Raw genomic sequence first — 16,504 nt, forward strand, 5'->3', positions numbered from 1 at the left:
AATGGTAATGTTCTTCTGCTGCTGAATGAAGAATAAAAATAAGATCACTCATAACCTTGTGGTGCTATAAAATTTGGATAGTAAAAAAAAAAAGTCATGAAAATAAAGACCTAATTATGAACACTATAAGTAAGAGAGATCACTCTTCATCCTGCTTATCAAAGTCCTGGCAGAGATTACTTTTTAACCCATCATAAAAATGATTTACAAAAGATATTTCAGGAATGATCTGGAAGAAACTAAAGAATGGAATAAACAAACATCCACACATTGCTGTACGTGATAAAGGAGTTGTGCTGCTTTAAGGCTGTGGGGAGAAAAATACTACATTTGCACTAAAAAGCAAAGGCTGACCCAAGGTGCGTTACATTTAAAGGCAGCATCCCAGGCTGCAAGAGCCTGAGACGCAACGGGTGGGTGAGAGTGGACCTTTAAGCTTCATTCCAACAAGACCTGGTGACAGCCCTGAAGGCTCTCAGGAAGCTTGTGAAGCTTGTTTCTTTAAATCAGGAATGCTGGGCCAGATCCGTAGCAAACCTAAACTGAAACAATGTGGTTGGCGTCCGCCACAGATAAATATGACCACAAAAGGAACCACAAAATAAACACCGACCCACAGACCTTGTTGTGGGAGATGGTTAGTACAGGAGCATTCTGTTTGCTGGTGGCTGGTCCCTCGTTCTTTGTTCTTTTTATTTGTACCTCCCTCCCATCGTGCTCATAACATTACCTGCAGAGGGAGGCGGGGGTTCTTGGCATGTGCTAAGGGTGGGAGAGCTGGGAAATCAGTTCATGGGGTCTGCTTCAATCCGGGGAGCAGACGCCTGCAAGGGTTTAGCAGTCTGGGGGAAAGTTTTATCAGTGTCCTTGGCAGAGTGCAGAGGTGTGAATGTCCCTGGCTTTTTTAATTGAAGCTGTGACTCTTCGTGATGGTCCTGAAACTGTCCCGGAGACAGACCACAGGCTAGCTGGACATGGAGAATGGATTTTTTGTGTCCTTCCAAAGAGGGTTTGAATACACTGGTAGGTCAATCTGAAATGATGAACCTGTGAGATTATTTAATCCCTAGCCTGGAATGCCTTTGTTTTGTTAGATTTGTTTTCTATTTTAAGACGGTTGTTCAGTTTGTTACTTACAAAACACCATTCCCTGTTCTTAATATCTAACACAAAGAGACCTTTTACATACTTAAAGATGTATCCGGTCAGTATCTGCTCTAGCACCTGGACAGAGCTTCCCTGAATATTTCAGCTACTTGATAATTCACTTTTTAAAAAGTGTAGTTCTATTAAGTTTCCCATATAAAGATGTGGATGTATATCCATATACACACACCTTTTCCTCCCAGGAGGTAGCACAGCATGTTGCAAAGAACATGAAGAGGAGAAAGCCACTCACTGATTTCATCTTTGTAAATTACCCTAAGTCCTTCTGCAAAAACTTCTTTTTCTATCCCAGCAGCATTTCTAGATTGAAGCAGACACCAAACGTGCCTGTAGCAAACTCTGTGCAGAACACCATCCAAAAAAACCAATTACAATTAACATATAGCATGTTAGCCTTAAAAAAAAAAACCTTTGTATTGAAACTGTTCATGACTTTGAACTCAGTTATCTTACAGTCCTTTCATTTCCTTACAACTCACCACAGATACCGTGATGTAACTCAGTCTGTCCCTTTACTATTCAATTGGTTCAAGGTTGAGAGCGAATGCAGTTACCCAAAGTTCAGTGGTACCAGTGCTGTTGGAATCTAGGTTCAGAAGTTTTGATCTTACCTTTATGCTGTTGCAAAAGCCATTCAGGGATGCTGTGTTTGCTTTACTTATAGGCTTAAACTTTTCATTCCACACTTTCCATTTTGGCCAAAAAAGTAGCCCCGAAACATTTGCTTTCACTTGTTTTGATGCAAGACTTTCTCACTGAAAACAACTGAGGAAAGTAAAAGGTCTCTCCCTCGGGTTGTCTTCTGAGGTTTCTTTTAAGAAAGTGAAGCATTCTAAACAGATCTGAAGATAATTTAGTGAAGCGTATTGCTAAAAAACCTTTCACGGTCCTTTCCCATCTGTCTGGTCTTTCTTAAAGACTCTGGCTTAGAGCTTCAGGTAATATAAGTTAACACAGATCTGATTACCTTGGGGGTAGCTGCTCAGAAAAGCTCTGGAAGAATTTTGTGGGTATTACCTGGCACATATTAAACTTAAGTAGACCTTTGGAAAAGATACATGTTCAGTCTTATGTCCCTGATAAACACAATTACTTTGGGAGTTTCTCTTGGCTTTTTTTATTCCATTTGAGAGGACAATGTCCAATAATGCTGTAGAAATCAAAGCCAGAAAACATAAATATTTGGTTAGAGTAGGCTTTGGTTACCTGTGTGCCAACACACTAGCACCTCTGGGATTTTAGGAGTTTAGGAGGTGGAAGCCACAGCGCACTACACAAGCAGCATAAATCTGTAGGGATGAGGATGTAGTGTGTGCGCATTCAACAATCATCTGTCTGCAAATGCAGTCAGGGGATGAGTTGGCATGTTTGCTTGAAGGATTTGTGCTTTCAGGGAAAATTATATCAACCGGCTGAAGATATACTCAAAAGAGAGGTAAAATAGAGGTAGTCATGCTGACTGTGAGGACAAGCTTTCAGGTTTTTCAGGTGTGAAAAGCACAGTAAGCCAGAGGTTTGGTGTTACAGGTGTTACACCCAGGGTTCCTTCCCGTTCTTTACAAAGGTCTCCAAGCCATCAGGCTGGCATAGCCTGGCACCCTTTCAGCATCACTTTCCAGGGAGAAACCTATCCAGGCCAACTGATTTTTCTCTTTGTAAAGGCAGGTATATTAAGTGATCATGAAATTCTTCACACTGACAACCTAAGGGACTGAAACCTTCTCTTCTGGATCTCTAATCCCTGGTGCATTCCTGTCTCCCGCAGTGCAGCCTGTTGGGTCTGTGGCATCGCAGAGCATCGCCACGAATGCAACTGCTTCTCCCTACCTGCGCGCTTCTGCTCACCAGGACTCTGCTGGGAGGGTCTGTGGCATTAAGGTATGGGTCAAAGAGCCACTGACCCACTTATTTGGGCCTATAAATGTTCTTGCTTCCCCTGGGATCAATGTTTGCAACAACAGATGCAAAGTTTAGCTCAGAATATTATAGCAAAAGTGCCTTCTCGAGCCACCCAGCCAGTCAAAGCTAGTGCCTCTCTTCATTCACCCCCACACACCCCCCCCAAACCTCTCCTGCTTACAAAAGCCTGGAGAAGAAGATAGGCCCCACGGCAAGGCTCTGAATAAACAAACACCCTCTGCATAAGGTCCAGGAGGAGAAAGAAGGCATGTTTTTGGTTTATGTGACTGCTAGCTTGCATGGCACCTCTTATCTGAGAGGCCGGCTTGCTAGTGAGGAATGAGATAGGAGAGTCAAGCCCCAGCAGCGTTACCACATAAAAAGCTCACACACACGCCTGCCAAACGGCGCCTACCACAACACAAAAGCCAGCGGCTTGGCTGCTAACGCAGAACGTGCTTTATGTAACGAGTAGTGAACTGTGCAAAGACCACGAAGTCTCTCAAGAGAAGACCAGAGCTGTTCCTCGCAGCCCCAGCCACATTACAGGTAGCTCGGTGTCAGACGGGTTGGGCTGGGTGGCATCTTCTTCATGTCCTGCTTCCCCCCCACAGATCACAAGATGACAGAACAAACGTTTTCTCTGTGTGAAACCTTTATTCATTTTCTCAAGACAAACAACAGAGGCTTACTATAATCAGACTAACCTGGTGCTTCTCAGACTGTGGTCCCCTTAACAGTTTAAAACTGCACATAAACGAGTAGGAGAGACAATTACACCGAACTACACAGGACTAATCTGATCTCTGTGTGCAGTAAAACAGGCTTCTGTATTTTTATGACTGACCATAAAGGGTATGGCCAGTATTAAAGCTGTCTGGTATTTATTATCAGAGCCTGATTTATTTTTTTTTTTCAGCTGCTTATTACTTTGCCATATTCTTCATTTTCGTGCCAAAACTTTCTGCGTAAGATACAAGACCTCAAAATTGACAGAAAACTCAGGCTAAAGCTGCTCTCTCATTTCCAACAGCAACAGTAAGAAAAGCATTCTGTTCATGTTAACTTCTGGCAAAAGTTTCTTGAGGAAACTTTAATATTTCTATGTTTTAACAAGTATTTCCTGAATTTTAAGTCAAAGCAAAAGCTAGTCTTTTCTGCCCTCCACACTGCTCTGGATGGCCCAGCTGGCCCGAGTCCCGCTACATGGCAGTTCCTTTAGAGAGTGTGGAAATATTTTATACCTGTAAGAGCGGCTCCGGGCCAGCATCAAATGAAAGAACCAGGGGCGTGTCCTCCCTGTACTCTTGCCAACCTCTGCTCTTAGTCCCAGCGGAGCATGGGAAGCTACATGCACTGTTTGAATTAAGTGCAAAAGACAGACCTAGAGGGCAGGGAGACCTCCATTTCAGCCGGTGGGAAGAGATGGGTGCCTGCAGCTGGCAGAGGGGACAGATGTGGATTCAAATGCTAGAGAGAGAGGGGCAAAGGGGGGCAGCAAAAGATGAAAACAGGGAGTTGGACACAGAGCAACAGGGTAACAAGAACCAGAAAAAAGGGAAGGAGGAGGGACAGAAGGTAAGGGGTGAGAGGCAAACCAAACCCAGCTGATGGGTGGAGGAGGAAAATTGGGTCTGCCCAGGTAAGCAGGGAATGCAACTTGGAAAAATGCATTTATACTTGCTCAGTAAGAATATTTGTACTGACAACCTGAGGTGTGGATGTTTCAATGTGCTAAATGAGGAGTACAGAAGTAGCACAAGGGAAAAGGACAGAGAGCTGGGCTGGCATCTGTGAACATCACCCTCTGTGTCCACTGGATCTCAGACCTGGCTAGCACACCTGTTGCAGGTATGGCTCGCTCTGCCCTTGCTGTCAGTAGCATCCAGGAAACCCACCAGCTAATGTTTCTATCCCTAACCGTAGACCATGCGACAGAGGAACTGGATGAACTGTTGGCTGTTGCAAATAATCGTGGCACTAATACGTGTGGAAGTATTTGTTTCTGTGGATTTAGTTGTTCCCGCAATACTGCAGTAGACAACTGAACCTCTCTCTTTATTTTTTGCTTTGTATTTTTCAAAGCGATGCAAATGATCACACACAAGAGAGGAGAGGGCTGTCCAAATTGGTTCCCTGCTGGGGGAACAGAGATTTGAAAGCAGCTCTCCATCTTTCCCAGAGAGCCTAAGAGACAGAGGGCTGCTCTACGAACCTTTACCCTTCAGTGAACTATCACTGATGCCAGGAGTTCGCTCAGGTGTCCCTGAGGCGTTGCCTGCGGACAGCTGACTGCACCAGCAGGATTCAGAGACCATGCCCATCCACTCGAATTTCTGCTAGTGGCACTGGCACACTCAAATATTGCCTTCACTTCTCCCTCCAGGAAAGAGTATGTTTTCCTCGTATACAGGATAACAAGAGAACGAGATATGGAGTCCCTCTTTTTCCATGTTTTATTATATACATAAAATATATATAAAGCAGATAAGTATACTTTTCGGAGAACAGTTATTTGGGGAATAGCATTTCTTTTAAAACAAATTTAATAGAAATCCCACCCTGGTTGAACAGAGAATTAGAGGAAATAGATGTGAAATTTTACCTAAGTGGGGATTATAAAATCAAGCCCAGAAGAGAGGAGCATCCCCTCTACAGTATAAAATAGCATTGTCTTGTCTGTAGGTGCTACGGCAAGCAGAGGAGATTCACCGTATCAGAAACAGAGAGGCAAACCCACCAACAAATCTACACACTGTGTTCATGGGATGGTACAAAATTCATCCCTGGCTTATGGAAATTCAGTTGAAAGCAAAGTGGAGTTGCCAGGTATTTGGACACGAGAGACTGTCGGAAGGAGAGGGATGGCTGTGTCATCCCAGAGAGCTGTTAAGAGCAGGATCCTGGAAATCCAGTGAGAATGGCACTTACCTACACAGTTGCCATTAACATCAGTTAATTCCCTAATTGCCTGACACTCTCTGCCTTTGGTTTTAAGTGCTGATGTCTCCTTCCTCCCTGACTTCACCCACAGGCATAATTTCAAAGCTGTCTTCCAAGAAGCCACCAAAACCAGAGACTTTGTCAGGAATTACTGACGGCTCCTCACAAAAACTCCAGTCACCCCCTGTGATAATCATGTACCACCACAACTTTAGCCTAACAGCAGCTCAGATTTTGAACAGTTAGGCATCTAAACTCAGGCAGCAAAGTAAGTTGCGCATCTGGTTTTAGTGTTATACACCAGTAAAGTTAAAGTTTCGATACCATCTGGAGGTACCTTTAATAATGAACAGAAATCTTTTCCGCTTTAAGTCCTACAGAAAACACATTAAACATTGAAATGTAAACTAACAAAACTTGTAATTTCTAGCTCCAAAGCCCTGAAAGTTGAATATAAGACTTACTTGACCTCACCTAGAGCAGTACATAAAAGCAGCTGCTTTATTAGACGGGTTCTCTCAGCTTTCCCCCCAGGATGTCCAGTTAACACTTTGCAAATGTCTGGTTCCTATCCCAACTGAAATATTTCTATTTTTAAGAAATATATTTGGATATGTATATATATACAGACGTACAGAGAGAAAGAAAGAGAACTCACATGTGTGTCTTATGTCAAATAAAGTGAGATAGTTTCCGCAGGGATAAAAAAACCAGCCCCCATCCCTCCTCCCAAATGTAGACTTTTCAAAACCCTATGCTAAGAAAAAACAGGCTGAAAGGCTAAACCTCTGTGCACTCAGCAGAACCTCCTGCAAAAGATTTATGTAGCAGAGTTTCTCCCCCGCCTGCTCTCCCAAGCACAGGTTAACAAACCTCAGCAAAGAAAACTTCAGCTCAGGTTCTTCAGTCAGCATCTAGACAGTCCCAAAACAGTTTTTACCCCCAAATTAAGGGAAGACCGAGACTCTCCTTTTGCCCTCACCTATTCTTTTGTCTCATGCAAACTGGGAACACTTCTCCAAATAAAACTACATTCTAGACAAAAAATACAGCAGAATTACTAAAGCACTGAGAGAGGAGATTGTGGATGATTGGTATTTCAGGATTAGGTATTTCCTGATAAGTATCTCCTTAGGGTGGTAGTACACTTTGTCCTGTGTTTGGCCAGCCAGTGGATTAGGGAGAAAATGTCCCTTGTGGATCACCGCAGGCTTTAGAAAGTCAACACTTACGCTACTTACACATTACGTACTGAGAAACACATGTGGTGATAGCTGGAAACATGTATGGGTGCAGGCATAAAATCCATTGCCCTTGCTAACAAAGGACTGAAGAAAACGACATTATACTCACCCATCTCGGAGGAGCAGTAAATAGTCTCTAGAAAAGTCATTAAGCAGAAGCGCAGAGGGCTGGGAACGTTGAGCAACTGCAATAGGTTATTTACCTGTTTCGGTGTCTCCTTGGGGTGCGTGACAGTAACAGCAGTCCATGAAGATAACGTAGTTGAACACATTGAAGAGCAGACCTGCAATCCCGACAATGAGGACGAGCAGTGCTTTCTCAGTCTTCTGAGGATTGATAAACCTCTTGATTGCCTCAACAAAGATGCTAAACATCAGAGCGGTGGCAAAAACAGAGTTGCCAAAAGCTCCTAGCACATCTGCCCGGCTGAAGCCAAAAGTGTTAGCCTTGTGCCACCTGATGCGACTGAACCGAACGGTGAACAAACCGATGATCATGGAGATCAAGTGAGAGAGAACAGCAAAGGCATCTGACGCTAAGGAAAGAGAATTGCCAACATAGGCTACCGAGATCTCAACGGCAAAAAGCATGAGGCTCACCACGCACATGAGGATGAGCCTGCTGCTCCTGCCCGAGTAGCGGCCCATTGCGGCTGCTCTCTTCCCCTTGCTCCGAGGTTCTGCGAGACGCAGCGTGCAAGGAACAACTCACTGCCTGCGATTCTGCCCTTCACCTGTCAGGGCTGCTCACATGCAGGAGCCACTTTTATAGGAAGCAGTAAAGCAATAAATCAGTTTAAAGGGCAGCTTAGCTAGATTTGTCATATGAAGGCAGCCTGAAGGCTCCAGTCCTGTAAGGGTTCCACCCTCAGAAAGCTTTTTTTTTTTTTTTTTATTACTACAAACCCCAAAATAAACCAAGGGACACTGCTGGGAGCACCAGCACTTGCTACCCTGCCTAATGTCACTGTCCTAAAAAAATGAATTAGGCCCAGGCAGGAGAGCCAAAGAAGGCAGCTCGAATTTTTAAGCAGTTTGAGGCTTTTCTTTTGCATAAAACTCCCCTCTAAGGTCTATTTCAACCATTTCTGTTACCAGTAACTTTAGTACTGAGAAAATACTACGACCTGCCTGCAGATGAAGACACAATGGGTGGTCATTATTTTTAAGAACATGGTAAACGTGAACTGCCTGTGTCATTGAACTCGTTGTCCACCGAGCAAGTTTCAAAGACAACTGATCTTCCATTTTAGCAACCTGGAGTTCTCCACTGCTTGTACTTGTGGCGCTTTTTAACGTTGCCCGTGGAAATGGAGCAGAGTTGGAGGCCACTTTCTAAACATGCAGGCAGTAGACATGGAGGCTGAGTCTTCACAACAAACCCCAAGCACATTATTTATTTCCCATTTAGAAAGCCCTGTCTATCTCATAATCCCAAAGTAATCCTCATACACTTGCAAGAAAGAGCCAGATTTGGGGAAAGCACAACCAGAAGCTAAGGGGGCAATAAGAGCTTCAGAGGTCCTGGCTTGTACCTGGTGTCATTTCCGGAACAGAGTAAGAATCTGAAGCAGTGAACTTTTTTTTGGTCACTTACTGTAGCATCTGTTAAGCTCCTCCTCGGTGTACACCTAATTTAGGCACACTCACAAACCGCTGCCAAGGAAATCTAGCTGCTCGTAGCACACTAGGCAATATGGATGATAAGACCAGGTGCCTTCCTTGAAAAGTTTACGATCCAGTTTTTGTTTGAAATGCCCACCTGCGCACATATATACACGGTTAGTTACAAGAAAAAATGGAAGGAAATTACATGCAGTACAGCCACCGAGAGATAAGATAGTAACATTGATAACCTGAGCTGACCAACCGTCCCTGCTGGCCTTAGGCTTCCCAAAGTGAATTAACTTAAAAACTCAAACACCCACCCCCAATTCTTATTTTTTTGCTCACAGGATTTCAATAGCCAAAATATTTACGTTTAAAGTCCAGTTCGTTGGAAGCCTTGCTTGCCAACAGATGCAATTTACTTATTTGTCTACCTACACACTGCAGCTGCAACTCCGGAGGGTTCCCCCCGCCGCTATTTCAAGACCACCACTAACCCTGGTAGGGTGAATTAGTAGAACTAATTACAACATTCAAACTGGTACTTGCTCTTCTCCATCGTCTCCCACCTGTGTTACTACTTCTATTCCAGCTATTTTTCTATGGTGTTTCCTTCCTTTTCAACTGCTTACTTTGTTACCTGAACAACACAGCATCCAAAATGAGAAAATTTTTTTCAAGAGTTATTCATCTTTCAATGGGAACAGACCGAGGCCAAACTTCAGAGCTCTCAAATGTCCTGCCTTACGCAAGGTTTTGACTGCCAAAACAAGAGCTCAAGCTAAATGAAGCACTCCCTTTGCAGCACGGCTAAAACGCCCAAGTGTGCTCTATTTTGTCAATGAGGAGAAGCACCATGTTAAGGGAGATCCCCTACCTCCCACCTTACTATGCTGTTTAACCCAGTTTTATCCATATATAAGAACCGAGGAACACCGAGAGATTTACAGTTCTCATAAACACAAAGTCCTATCATTTATCAACTGTAGTGCATTATTCTGATTCATATACTTATTTTCTAACAGACACAATCTACTGAGAGTCTGAAAGCCTTCACCCCAGTACAGTTAAGAGGATGGATGTTTCTATAAGGCTTTGCTGATAGCTCGGATGGCACTTCTGGTGAAAGGACACCTCAGATGGAAGTGCCTCTCCCAGGCAGCCGTCAGCCTCCCTGCAGAAGATCACCTCAGAGAGATCTGCTGCCGACTCGTCCACATTCCAGACACTTCAAGCCCACCTATGATCAGGAAGAAACATGCTGGGGGAAAGGGGGGGGGGGGGTGGCGGGGAGAGAGAGGGGCGGGGGGGGGGAAGGGCTGACCTGTGAAATCCCTGGCTTCAAACAAACCCTTTTGTAAGTTGAGAGCAACTCATTTCTAAGAACAGTGTTGTCAACATGTTTGCTCATGAATTTGGTCCAGTCAACTGGTTGAGAGGTTGCTGTTTGTTCAAACTGATAAAGTTGCAGCAGTGCTGGCGACTGACTTTGTCTTGCCTTCCCTTTGCTCCACGTTATTAACTGCTTCCACATCTCATTTTTAAAACACCGGTGTTGTAGAGCGTTTTGATGGGAGTTGAAAGTGCTCATCTATTCTTAATAATGTTTTGCTCCATCAAAAAAATCTCGGCATGCTCCTGTCTTATGCCTGAGGACACTGAAACTGCTGGTTGCTGCCTCCCCTCGCCCCCAGCATGAGAACGCTGCAGCAGGCAATTCCTCTCAAGACTTGTCTTAGCTACCCAGCATTGGAGGCTGGAAAAACATCACTCCAATATTACTACTTACTCTCTTTCTCAAAGTGTAATTCCAGTCAGCGTTAGAGACAGCATACCAGGGTAGAAAGACCTTAGGGCAACTCTTCTGGTATTGTCAACTGAAAACAAAAGATGACTGCATGCACTGACATATCATTCCCCAAATCCTTTGCTCATTACTACCTCCGCGACCGTCTTTATACCTAATAAATACCTACTATACAAAATACCTATACAGGTGAATGCAAGGCAGACGATTTTAAGATGCAACTGAAGCAAACCCTTCAGGACTAACCATCAGGAAAGGAATATTACAGAGAATTTCCAAGTGCTCAAGCACTCCCAGCAAGCTGAAGTGTTTAATAATTTTCACACTTTTCTGTGAAGAATCAGGGTATTACCCCAAGGTGCATGATCCTAAAATGGACATGCCACTGATTCAGATTTAATAATGAGAATTTTGATTAGGAAGGCTGACCACAGGAATCTGGGCAAAAGCAAACATTCTGCATGCTTTTGAAAAGCAGAGAAGTGTGAAGATCTGGGAATAGCATTGTAAGTTGCCTGTATACTTAAAAGACTTTTAGACTATTGATGCTACATAAAAATAGGGTTTTGGAAACAGGCAGCCATGGAGTATTGTCCCAGGAAGAGTCTGGGGAGGTTCTTACTGGTCCAGCTTTTTAATTGCCCAGTTTTCACGTAACTGTTTTCAGGGAAAGGGATTTAAGTAGACAGCCTTCAAACAGACAGGAGAAAAATGTAACAAATTAAGCATGTGTCATCCAAAAGTTATTTTGTGCCAGGCAGGGCTATCTAATTATTATTTTTTTAATTCAATCAGAGCGTGAGTAATTTTATTGGAAAGTGGAAGTAATTTTATTTTTAAAATGATTTCCTAACTGCAGCATCCAGCATTCTCTGCTGAAGCAACACATATTAAGTGCAGGAGAAGCGAAAGGGTTTTATGAAACATGCCTATAACCACATATATAACCACAGCCTAAAACCTTTAGCACTGAAAATACCTGTCTTTGGATTGCCTTTGCATTGCTCATTGCAGTATCACTGACAGACAAGTATAAATGCCAGTTTATAAGGTAAGAGAAACAGGGCTTTGCTAAATACCTGCAAGGAATGCCATTCACGCGCATCTTGCAAACAATGTGGCATTTAAAGCAAGAGAGCTTTCAAATTTGTTTACAAGTGGGTGAAAATATTCCTCAAAACGCCTGACTCCAGGGGGAGTTTTCAAAAAGGGTAGCGTTTACCACGCCTACAAGTCAGCAGCAAGTCTGTACCGAAAACTGAAAAATTTGAAGGCAAAATTAAAAGCAGATGTTTTATCTATAAAGTTGATGTGGGCACACTAAACTGTACTGTACAGTGTTCATGGCATTCTCTCCAGTCTTTCAGGCATTTTCTCAATGTACACATGCATCACAACGGAGAAAAGACGAGCAAAGGATACCTATGCTCCCCATTGAGCCACACAGAAAAAAACACCAAAGCACATTACAGCTCACAATACATGTTTATTATTAGAGATGTTTACAGAAAAGTCTGTGAATTACTGCTAGCCTAAGACTGACAACTGGGGCAGGTTTATGGTTTAATGGCTTTGTTTTTTAAATCATTTAAAAAGTCGCAAAACTGATTAAGTTTGGGGGTTATTTCAGTCTTATTAAAAAAAGTTCAATTCACAGATAAAGGAGAAGGTGCTTTCACTAGTAATTTAGTAACTACGACCAAATAGGGTGTAAAACTTGGCAGGGTTTTTGCCGCAGACACATCTTGCCCCACACTGTAGTTCACGGAGAGGCTGAAAAGGTATGCAGAGGCTTTTTGCTCCCATGGAGGGGGCGCCAGGCTCAAGATCTTGATCCCTGAAATAAAAGCATACTCATAAATAGATACTTTCATTTAAAAATAAAGATGCAATAAAGCGTATTACACATAAACCTCAAAAGCACACTAAGCAGTCTGAAAGTTTCCCAAGTAAGAGAGTAAATACACTGAATTATGCAGGACAGCAAGAGTCAAGGGTGAGGACTGTACATCAGTGTTTACCCAGAGGCATCTTACATCCCCGTTTTATATTCAAAACATTTTGATTTTGACTTTGGTGATACTCTCCAGTTCAGTTATATTTTACCTGGCAGTGGTCTTCTTGATCCAGTCCTCGCACTCAATTTCCCCACAGAAAGGGATTTGTACAATCTGAAGGATGGGGGACGGGGGGAAGGGGAAGAAGAGAACAACAGTTATACGTCTGGAAAAACAAAAAAAGTCATCCTTGCCTATGGAAGATTACTAAACCCTAACATCTCACATACAGTCAAAACCGGAAAAGTTCCAATTGCCACAATTAAATTTTAGTAGTTCTTTCTTGTCAGAGAAATAGATAAGCATAGTCATCCCTCCACAGTGCAGCATGGAAAAACCTACACCAACCCACAGCAGCATTTAAATCAAGTCGGGGTACTGGTTTTATAATTTATTTTTTTTTAACCCAATATATCTTCCTTCTGTGCAAACTATAATCACTGTTTTCTCCTGGAAAAGTTTAATACTTTCAGACTGCAGAACAAATGCTTGCTTACATACTGCAAGACAGTGCTTTCATGATGAAGTTTCATTTTTAATTCCATTACTATGAATTTTCATATTTTCTGAGTAAGACAAGAACATACATATTTTAAGAAAACAATCATCAACAGCACATTTTTCTTGGGGGCAGGGTGAAGTGGTGACTATTTTCCTGCTCTTTCCTTTCGTTAGCTTAACTGAAGAAAACTGAGAAAGATGAAATAATAATCCCATACACTCTTATCAGTACTACTCTTAATTGTTGTAGCAAATCTCTTTTCCCAAGTCTCATAGTCTATTTCACTGATTTTTTTCATTTTATAGGGCTTTCACAGTGAAAATTCTGTTTACTACTAAAAAGTAGGATTACTGTTAAAAAAACACCCCTTACACACATATGAACACTTATGTAATGCTAACAGCTAAGGGCAACAACAGCTACTAAATTAAGCCTTCAGGCATTTTAATTCTATCCAAACTGTGAATAAGGTTTGCTCATCTGTGGCTTGCTTTCACCAAAATTGCGTTCTTAGTGCAAAATTCTCAATTTGCCTTGAACTGGAAGACACCTTCACTAGACTTCATTTTATAGCTTCACTTTCTTGCAACTGAAAAAAGGAACTATTACCAGCCTACTACACTTTTCTTGCATTAAACTGTAGGTAGATGATTTTTTAAAAAATATCTATGCAATTATTCTTAAAGTTTCAACTAAGCTTTGCAAGCAACTTAAAAGAACACAGAAGCAGTCAGCATTTTTAAAGAGCTAACAGTCTACATTGCAATTATAGTAAGGGGAGAGCAGCAACAGGAATTAAGCTTACAAATTTTCTTCTTAAATAGCAGTCAGCGCTAACACCGTAATTTCAAGAAATTACAGAATACATATGCTATTAAATTTTGTCCACACGACATATGTAAGTAGAGAGTGAAACAGTCATAAAATGATGTATGTAATTTTTTTTCAATTCAGAGATGCTGATTATAATAAACTATGTTATATAAGTACCAAAATCTAGTTGTACACAATGGTGAATGTTGGACATTGAAGACCAGGCATTTTACCCTCTCCACAGGCAGAGGGTATCATCTGGAACCTCTATGGCAGGAGAAGAAAGGGGTTTCTGCAGTATTTCATCAAAATTAAAGAACAACAATTTATGTGCATGCACAAATACAGAATTAGCTTCACATTCCATTCCTGCTGCCCTTGGAATGAGCTTGATTCTTCATTTCAGTTTATTTTTTACGTACAAGTTTACTGTAATTTTTAAGATTTTTTTAAGAGCTTATTTCTTCCTTAACTGTTTCTTTGTCTTGAAGACAGTCAAAAATAGTTTCAGTGTGCTTGTTTAATTCAGAAGTGAAAGGTACATGACGGGCCATCTTGAAATCACAACACATGAGAGCAGTAGTACCAGCTGAACGTCTATGCAGAGCACAGTTATTTGTTAAGCCAAGAGTAAAGATTTTTGGGTTTTAAAATCGACTACCAGATGCTGTAGACACACTCGCACCAAGGAAATGGTGCGGTCAGCAGAAAGAGCCCAAAGCTCTTTGGAAGCAGAATATTTCACACCTGTATTTAGTTATGCAGAGGAAAAAAAGGTAGTACTACTATTAGAGCACCTGCGCACAGAATATCTGAAAATTCTACATCCTCAGCTTCATAAGCATGCTAAATCAGTCCCTCCTCGCTTCATAATTATTTCTGTAAATCTTCTTATAAATTGAATTTAAGTGCAACAGAAGTGCAAGTTCACAAAAGTACTATGAATTCTTGGTATTTGTGCATTTTCCATCAGAAATTTTGACGTTTTCAGAGTAGATCTAATTGATACACAAAAAACGCTGATCTCTTTTTATAAAACATAGCCTTAATGATTGATCCCAGAGAACCTACTACTTGAACACATTAATCTTAATACATGTACAATTTCACAAGCTGAGGTTTGTGACAGAATTTCAAGGTTAAGAACTTCTGCAGTGGACCTCTGAAAAAGAAGCCGCAGCTCAGTTCTCTACTGAAGACTTTAATCTCTCACCTAGAGTACAAATACTTTGTCAGAACTTTACATTTTTCACAGATCTCTAGATCAGTAGAGCTCAATCATCCACATTATGAGCTATTCTTACTATCAATCCAAGGTTTCAGACTTGCAGTAATTATTAATGAACCCAATGGCTTCTACTTGGGTCATAAAAGTAAAACTCTATGACGTAAATAGCATGTACTTTAAACTCCTACTTGAACCCTATTATGAGATTTGACAAGTGTTTTTCACTGTTACCATTATGATAATGACAGTAAGTTTATCTTAATCTGAGTATTTACATTAATCTCTCTGAAAAGCGCCTTCTGATAAAAATGTAACACTCTAAATACAAATTACCAAACTGTAGCATTGTAAGTCACTGCAAGACACCCTGTCACTGCTGGCATAGGACTACACTTTGAGTGGTGGTAACTTGAAACACTGTTTTATTTAGTAAATACAGTATTTTAGCAAAAGAAGAAAGCTATGTGTATCATAAATTTTGGGAAAGCTGATTATTTTTGTGTGCAACTCTATAGGAGAGGCTTCATCTGCTTGTGAGGGGAAGTTCCATAAAAACCACAACAGTATTCATATAAAAGCTTTGAAATTTCTAGCCCCTGATTATCTATAAGGGACAGAAAATACGCGAAGGCACTTCCTGGGATAGAATGAAGTAAAGTTCCTTACCTTTCCTGAATCAAGCTCTTTTTGAAAGTCCTCCATAGTATTGGCCACCACCATATGACTTTTTAGGTCCTCAGAAGCTCTAAGAAAACAAAACAACCAAAAATTCAGTCAGGGCAGATTTATGCACTTAACCTTACTGGCCAAATGAACTAAGTTTGCAGAGTCAGTCAAAACAAAAAGTTACAAGAGAAGATACATATTCATTTGAATCAGGTTATGTCTTTCTATCATTTCCACCTTCAAAGACAAAATCTTGATTAATTGCCAATGGGGTGTTCTCCGGGCTGCTGAACATTTCACTGTGTTAATTCACACTGTTGTGCATGTCAGTTCAACGCCAACCAGCTATAGATAGAAACAGTAAGTACTATAGATGCAGATTTTTCTTTTTTAATCATGTTCTAAAACTAAATAGCAAAATGCTTTTTAACTAGGTTAAAAACTACGACACCAGGTAAAAATATTCTGCTTGTAAGCAACTTCTATCACCACAGAAGAAAGCAGAAAAACTCAATCTGCTGTTGGTGCTGGATCAGCAGGCTGTTCTTAGTGTACTTACAAACAACAATT

General features: G+C 41.5%; 1 protein-coding gene across 7 annotated transcripts in view; it reads right to left on the reverse strand.

The window, feature by feature from the left end:
- Nucleotides 1-12,134: 12,134 nt before the first annotated feature.
- Nucleotides 12,135-16,504, reverse strand: part of EPRS1 (glutamyl-prolyl-tRNA synthetase 1) — a 39,266-nt gene continuing 34,896 nt past the window's right edge. For all 7 annotated transcript variants that reach the window (XM_055725737.1, XM_055725735.1, XM_055725734.1 and 4 more), the window contains 3 exons: nt 15,935-16,013; nt 12,775-12,839; nt 12,135-12,505 (listed from right to left, as the gene is read on the reverse strand). In XM_055725737.1, coding sequence (XP_055581712.1) covers nt 12,355-12,505; nt 12,775-12,839; nt 15,935-16,013 — 295 coding nt within the window. In that variant the 3' untranslated portion in view covers nt 12,135-12,354. The remainder of the gene's footprint in view (nt 12,506-12,774; nt 12,840-15,934; nt 16,014-16,504) is intronic.

This window comes from Falco cherrug, chromosome 13, assembly GCF_023634085.1.
Source record: "Falco cherrug isolate bFalChe1 chromosome 13, bFalChe1.pri, whole genome shotgun sequence".
In the NCBI taxonomy this organism is placed as follows: domain Eukaryota; kingdom Metazoa; phylum Chordata; class Aves; order Falconiformes; family Falconidae; genus Falco; species Falco cherrug.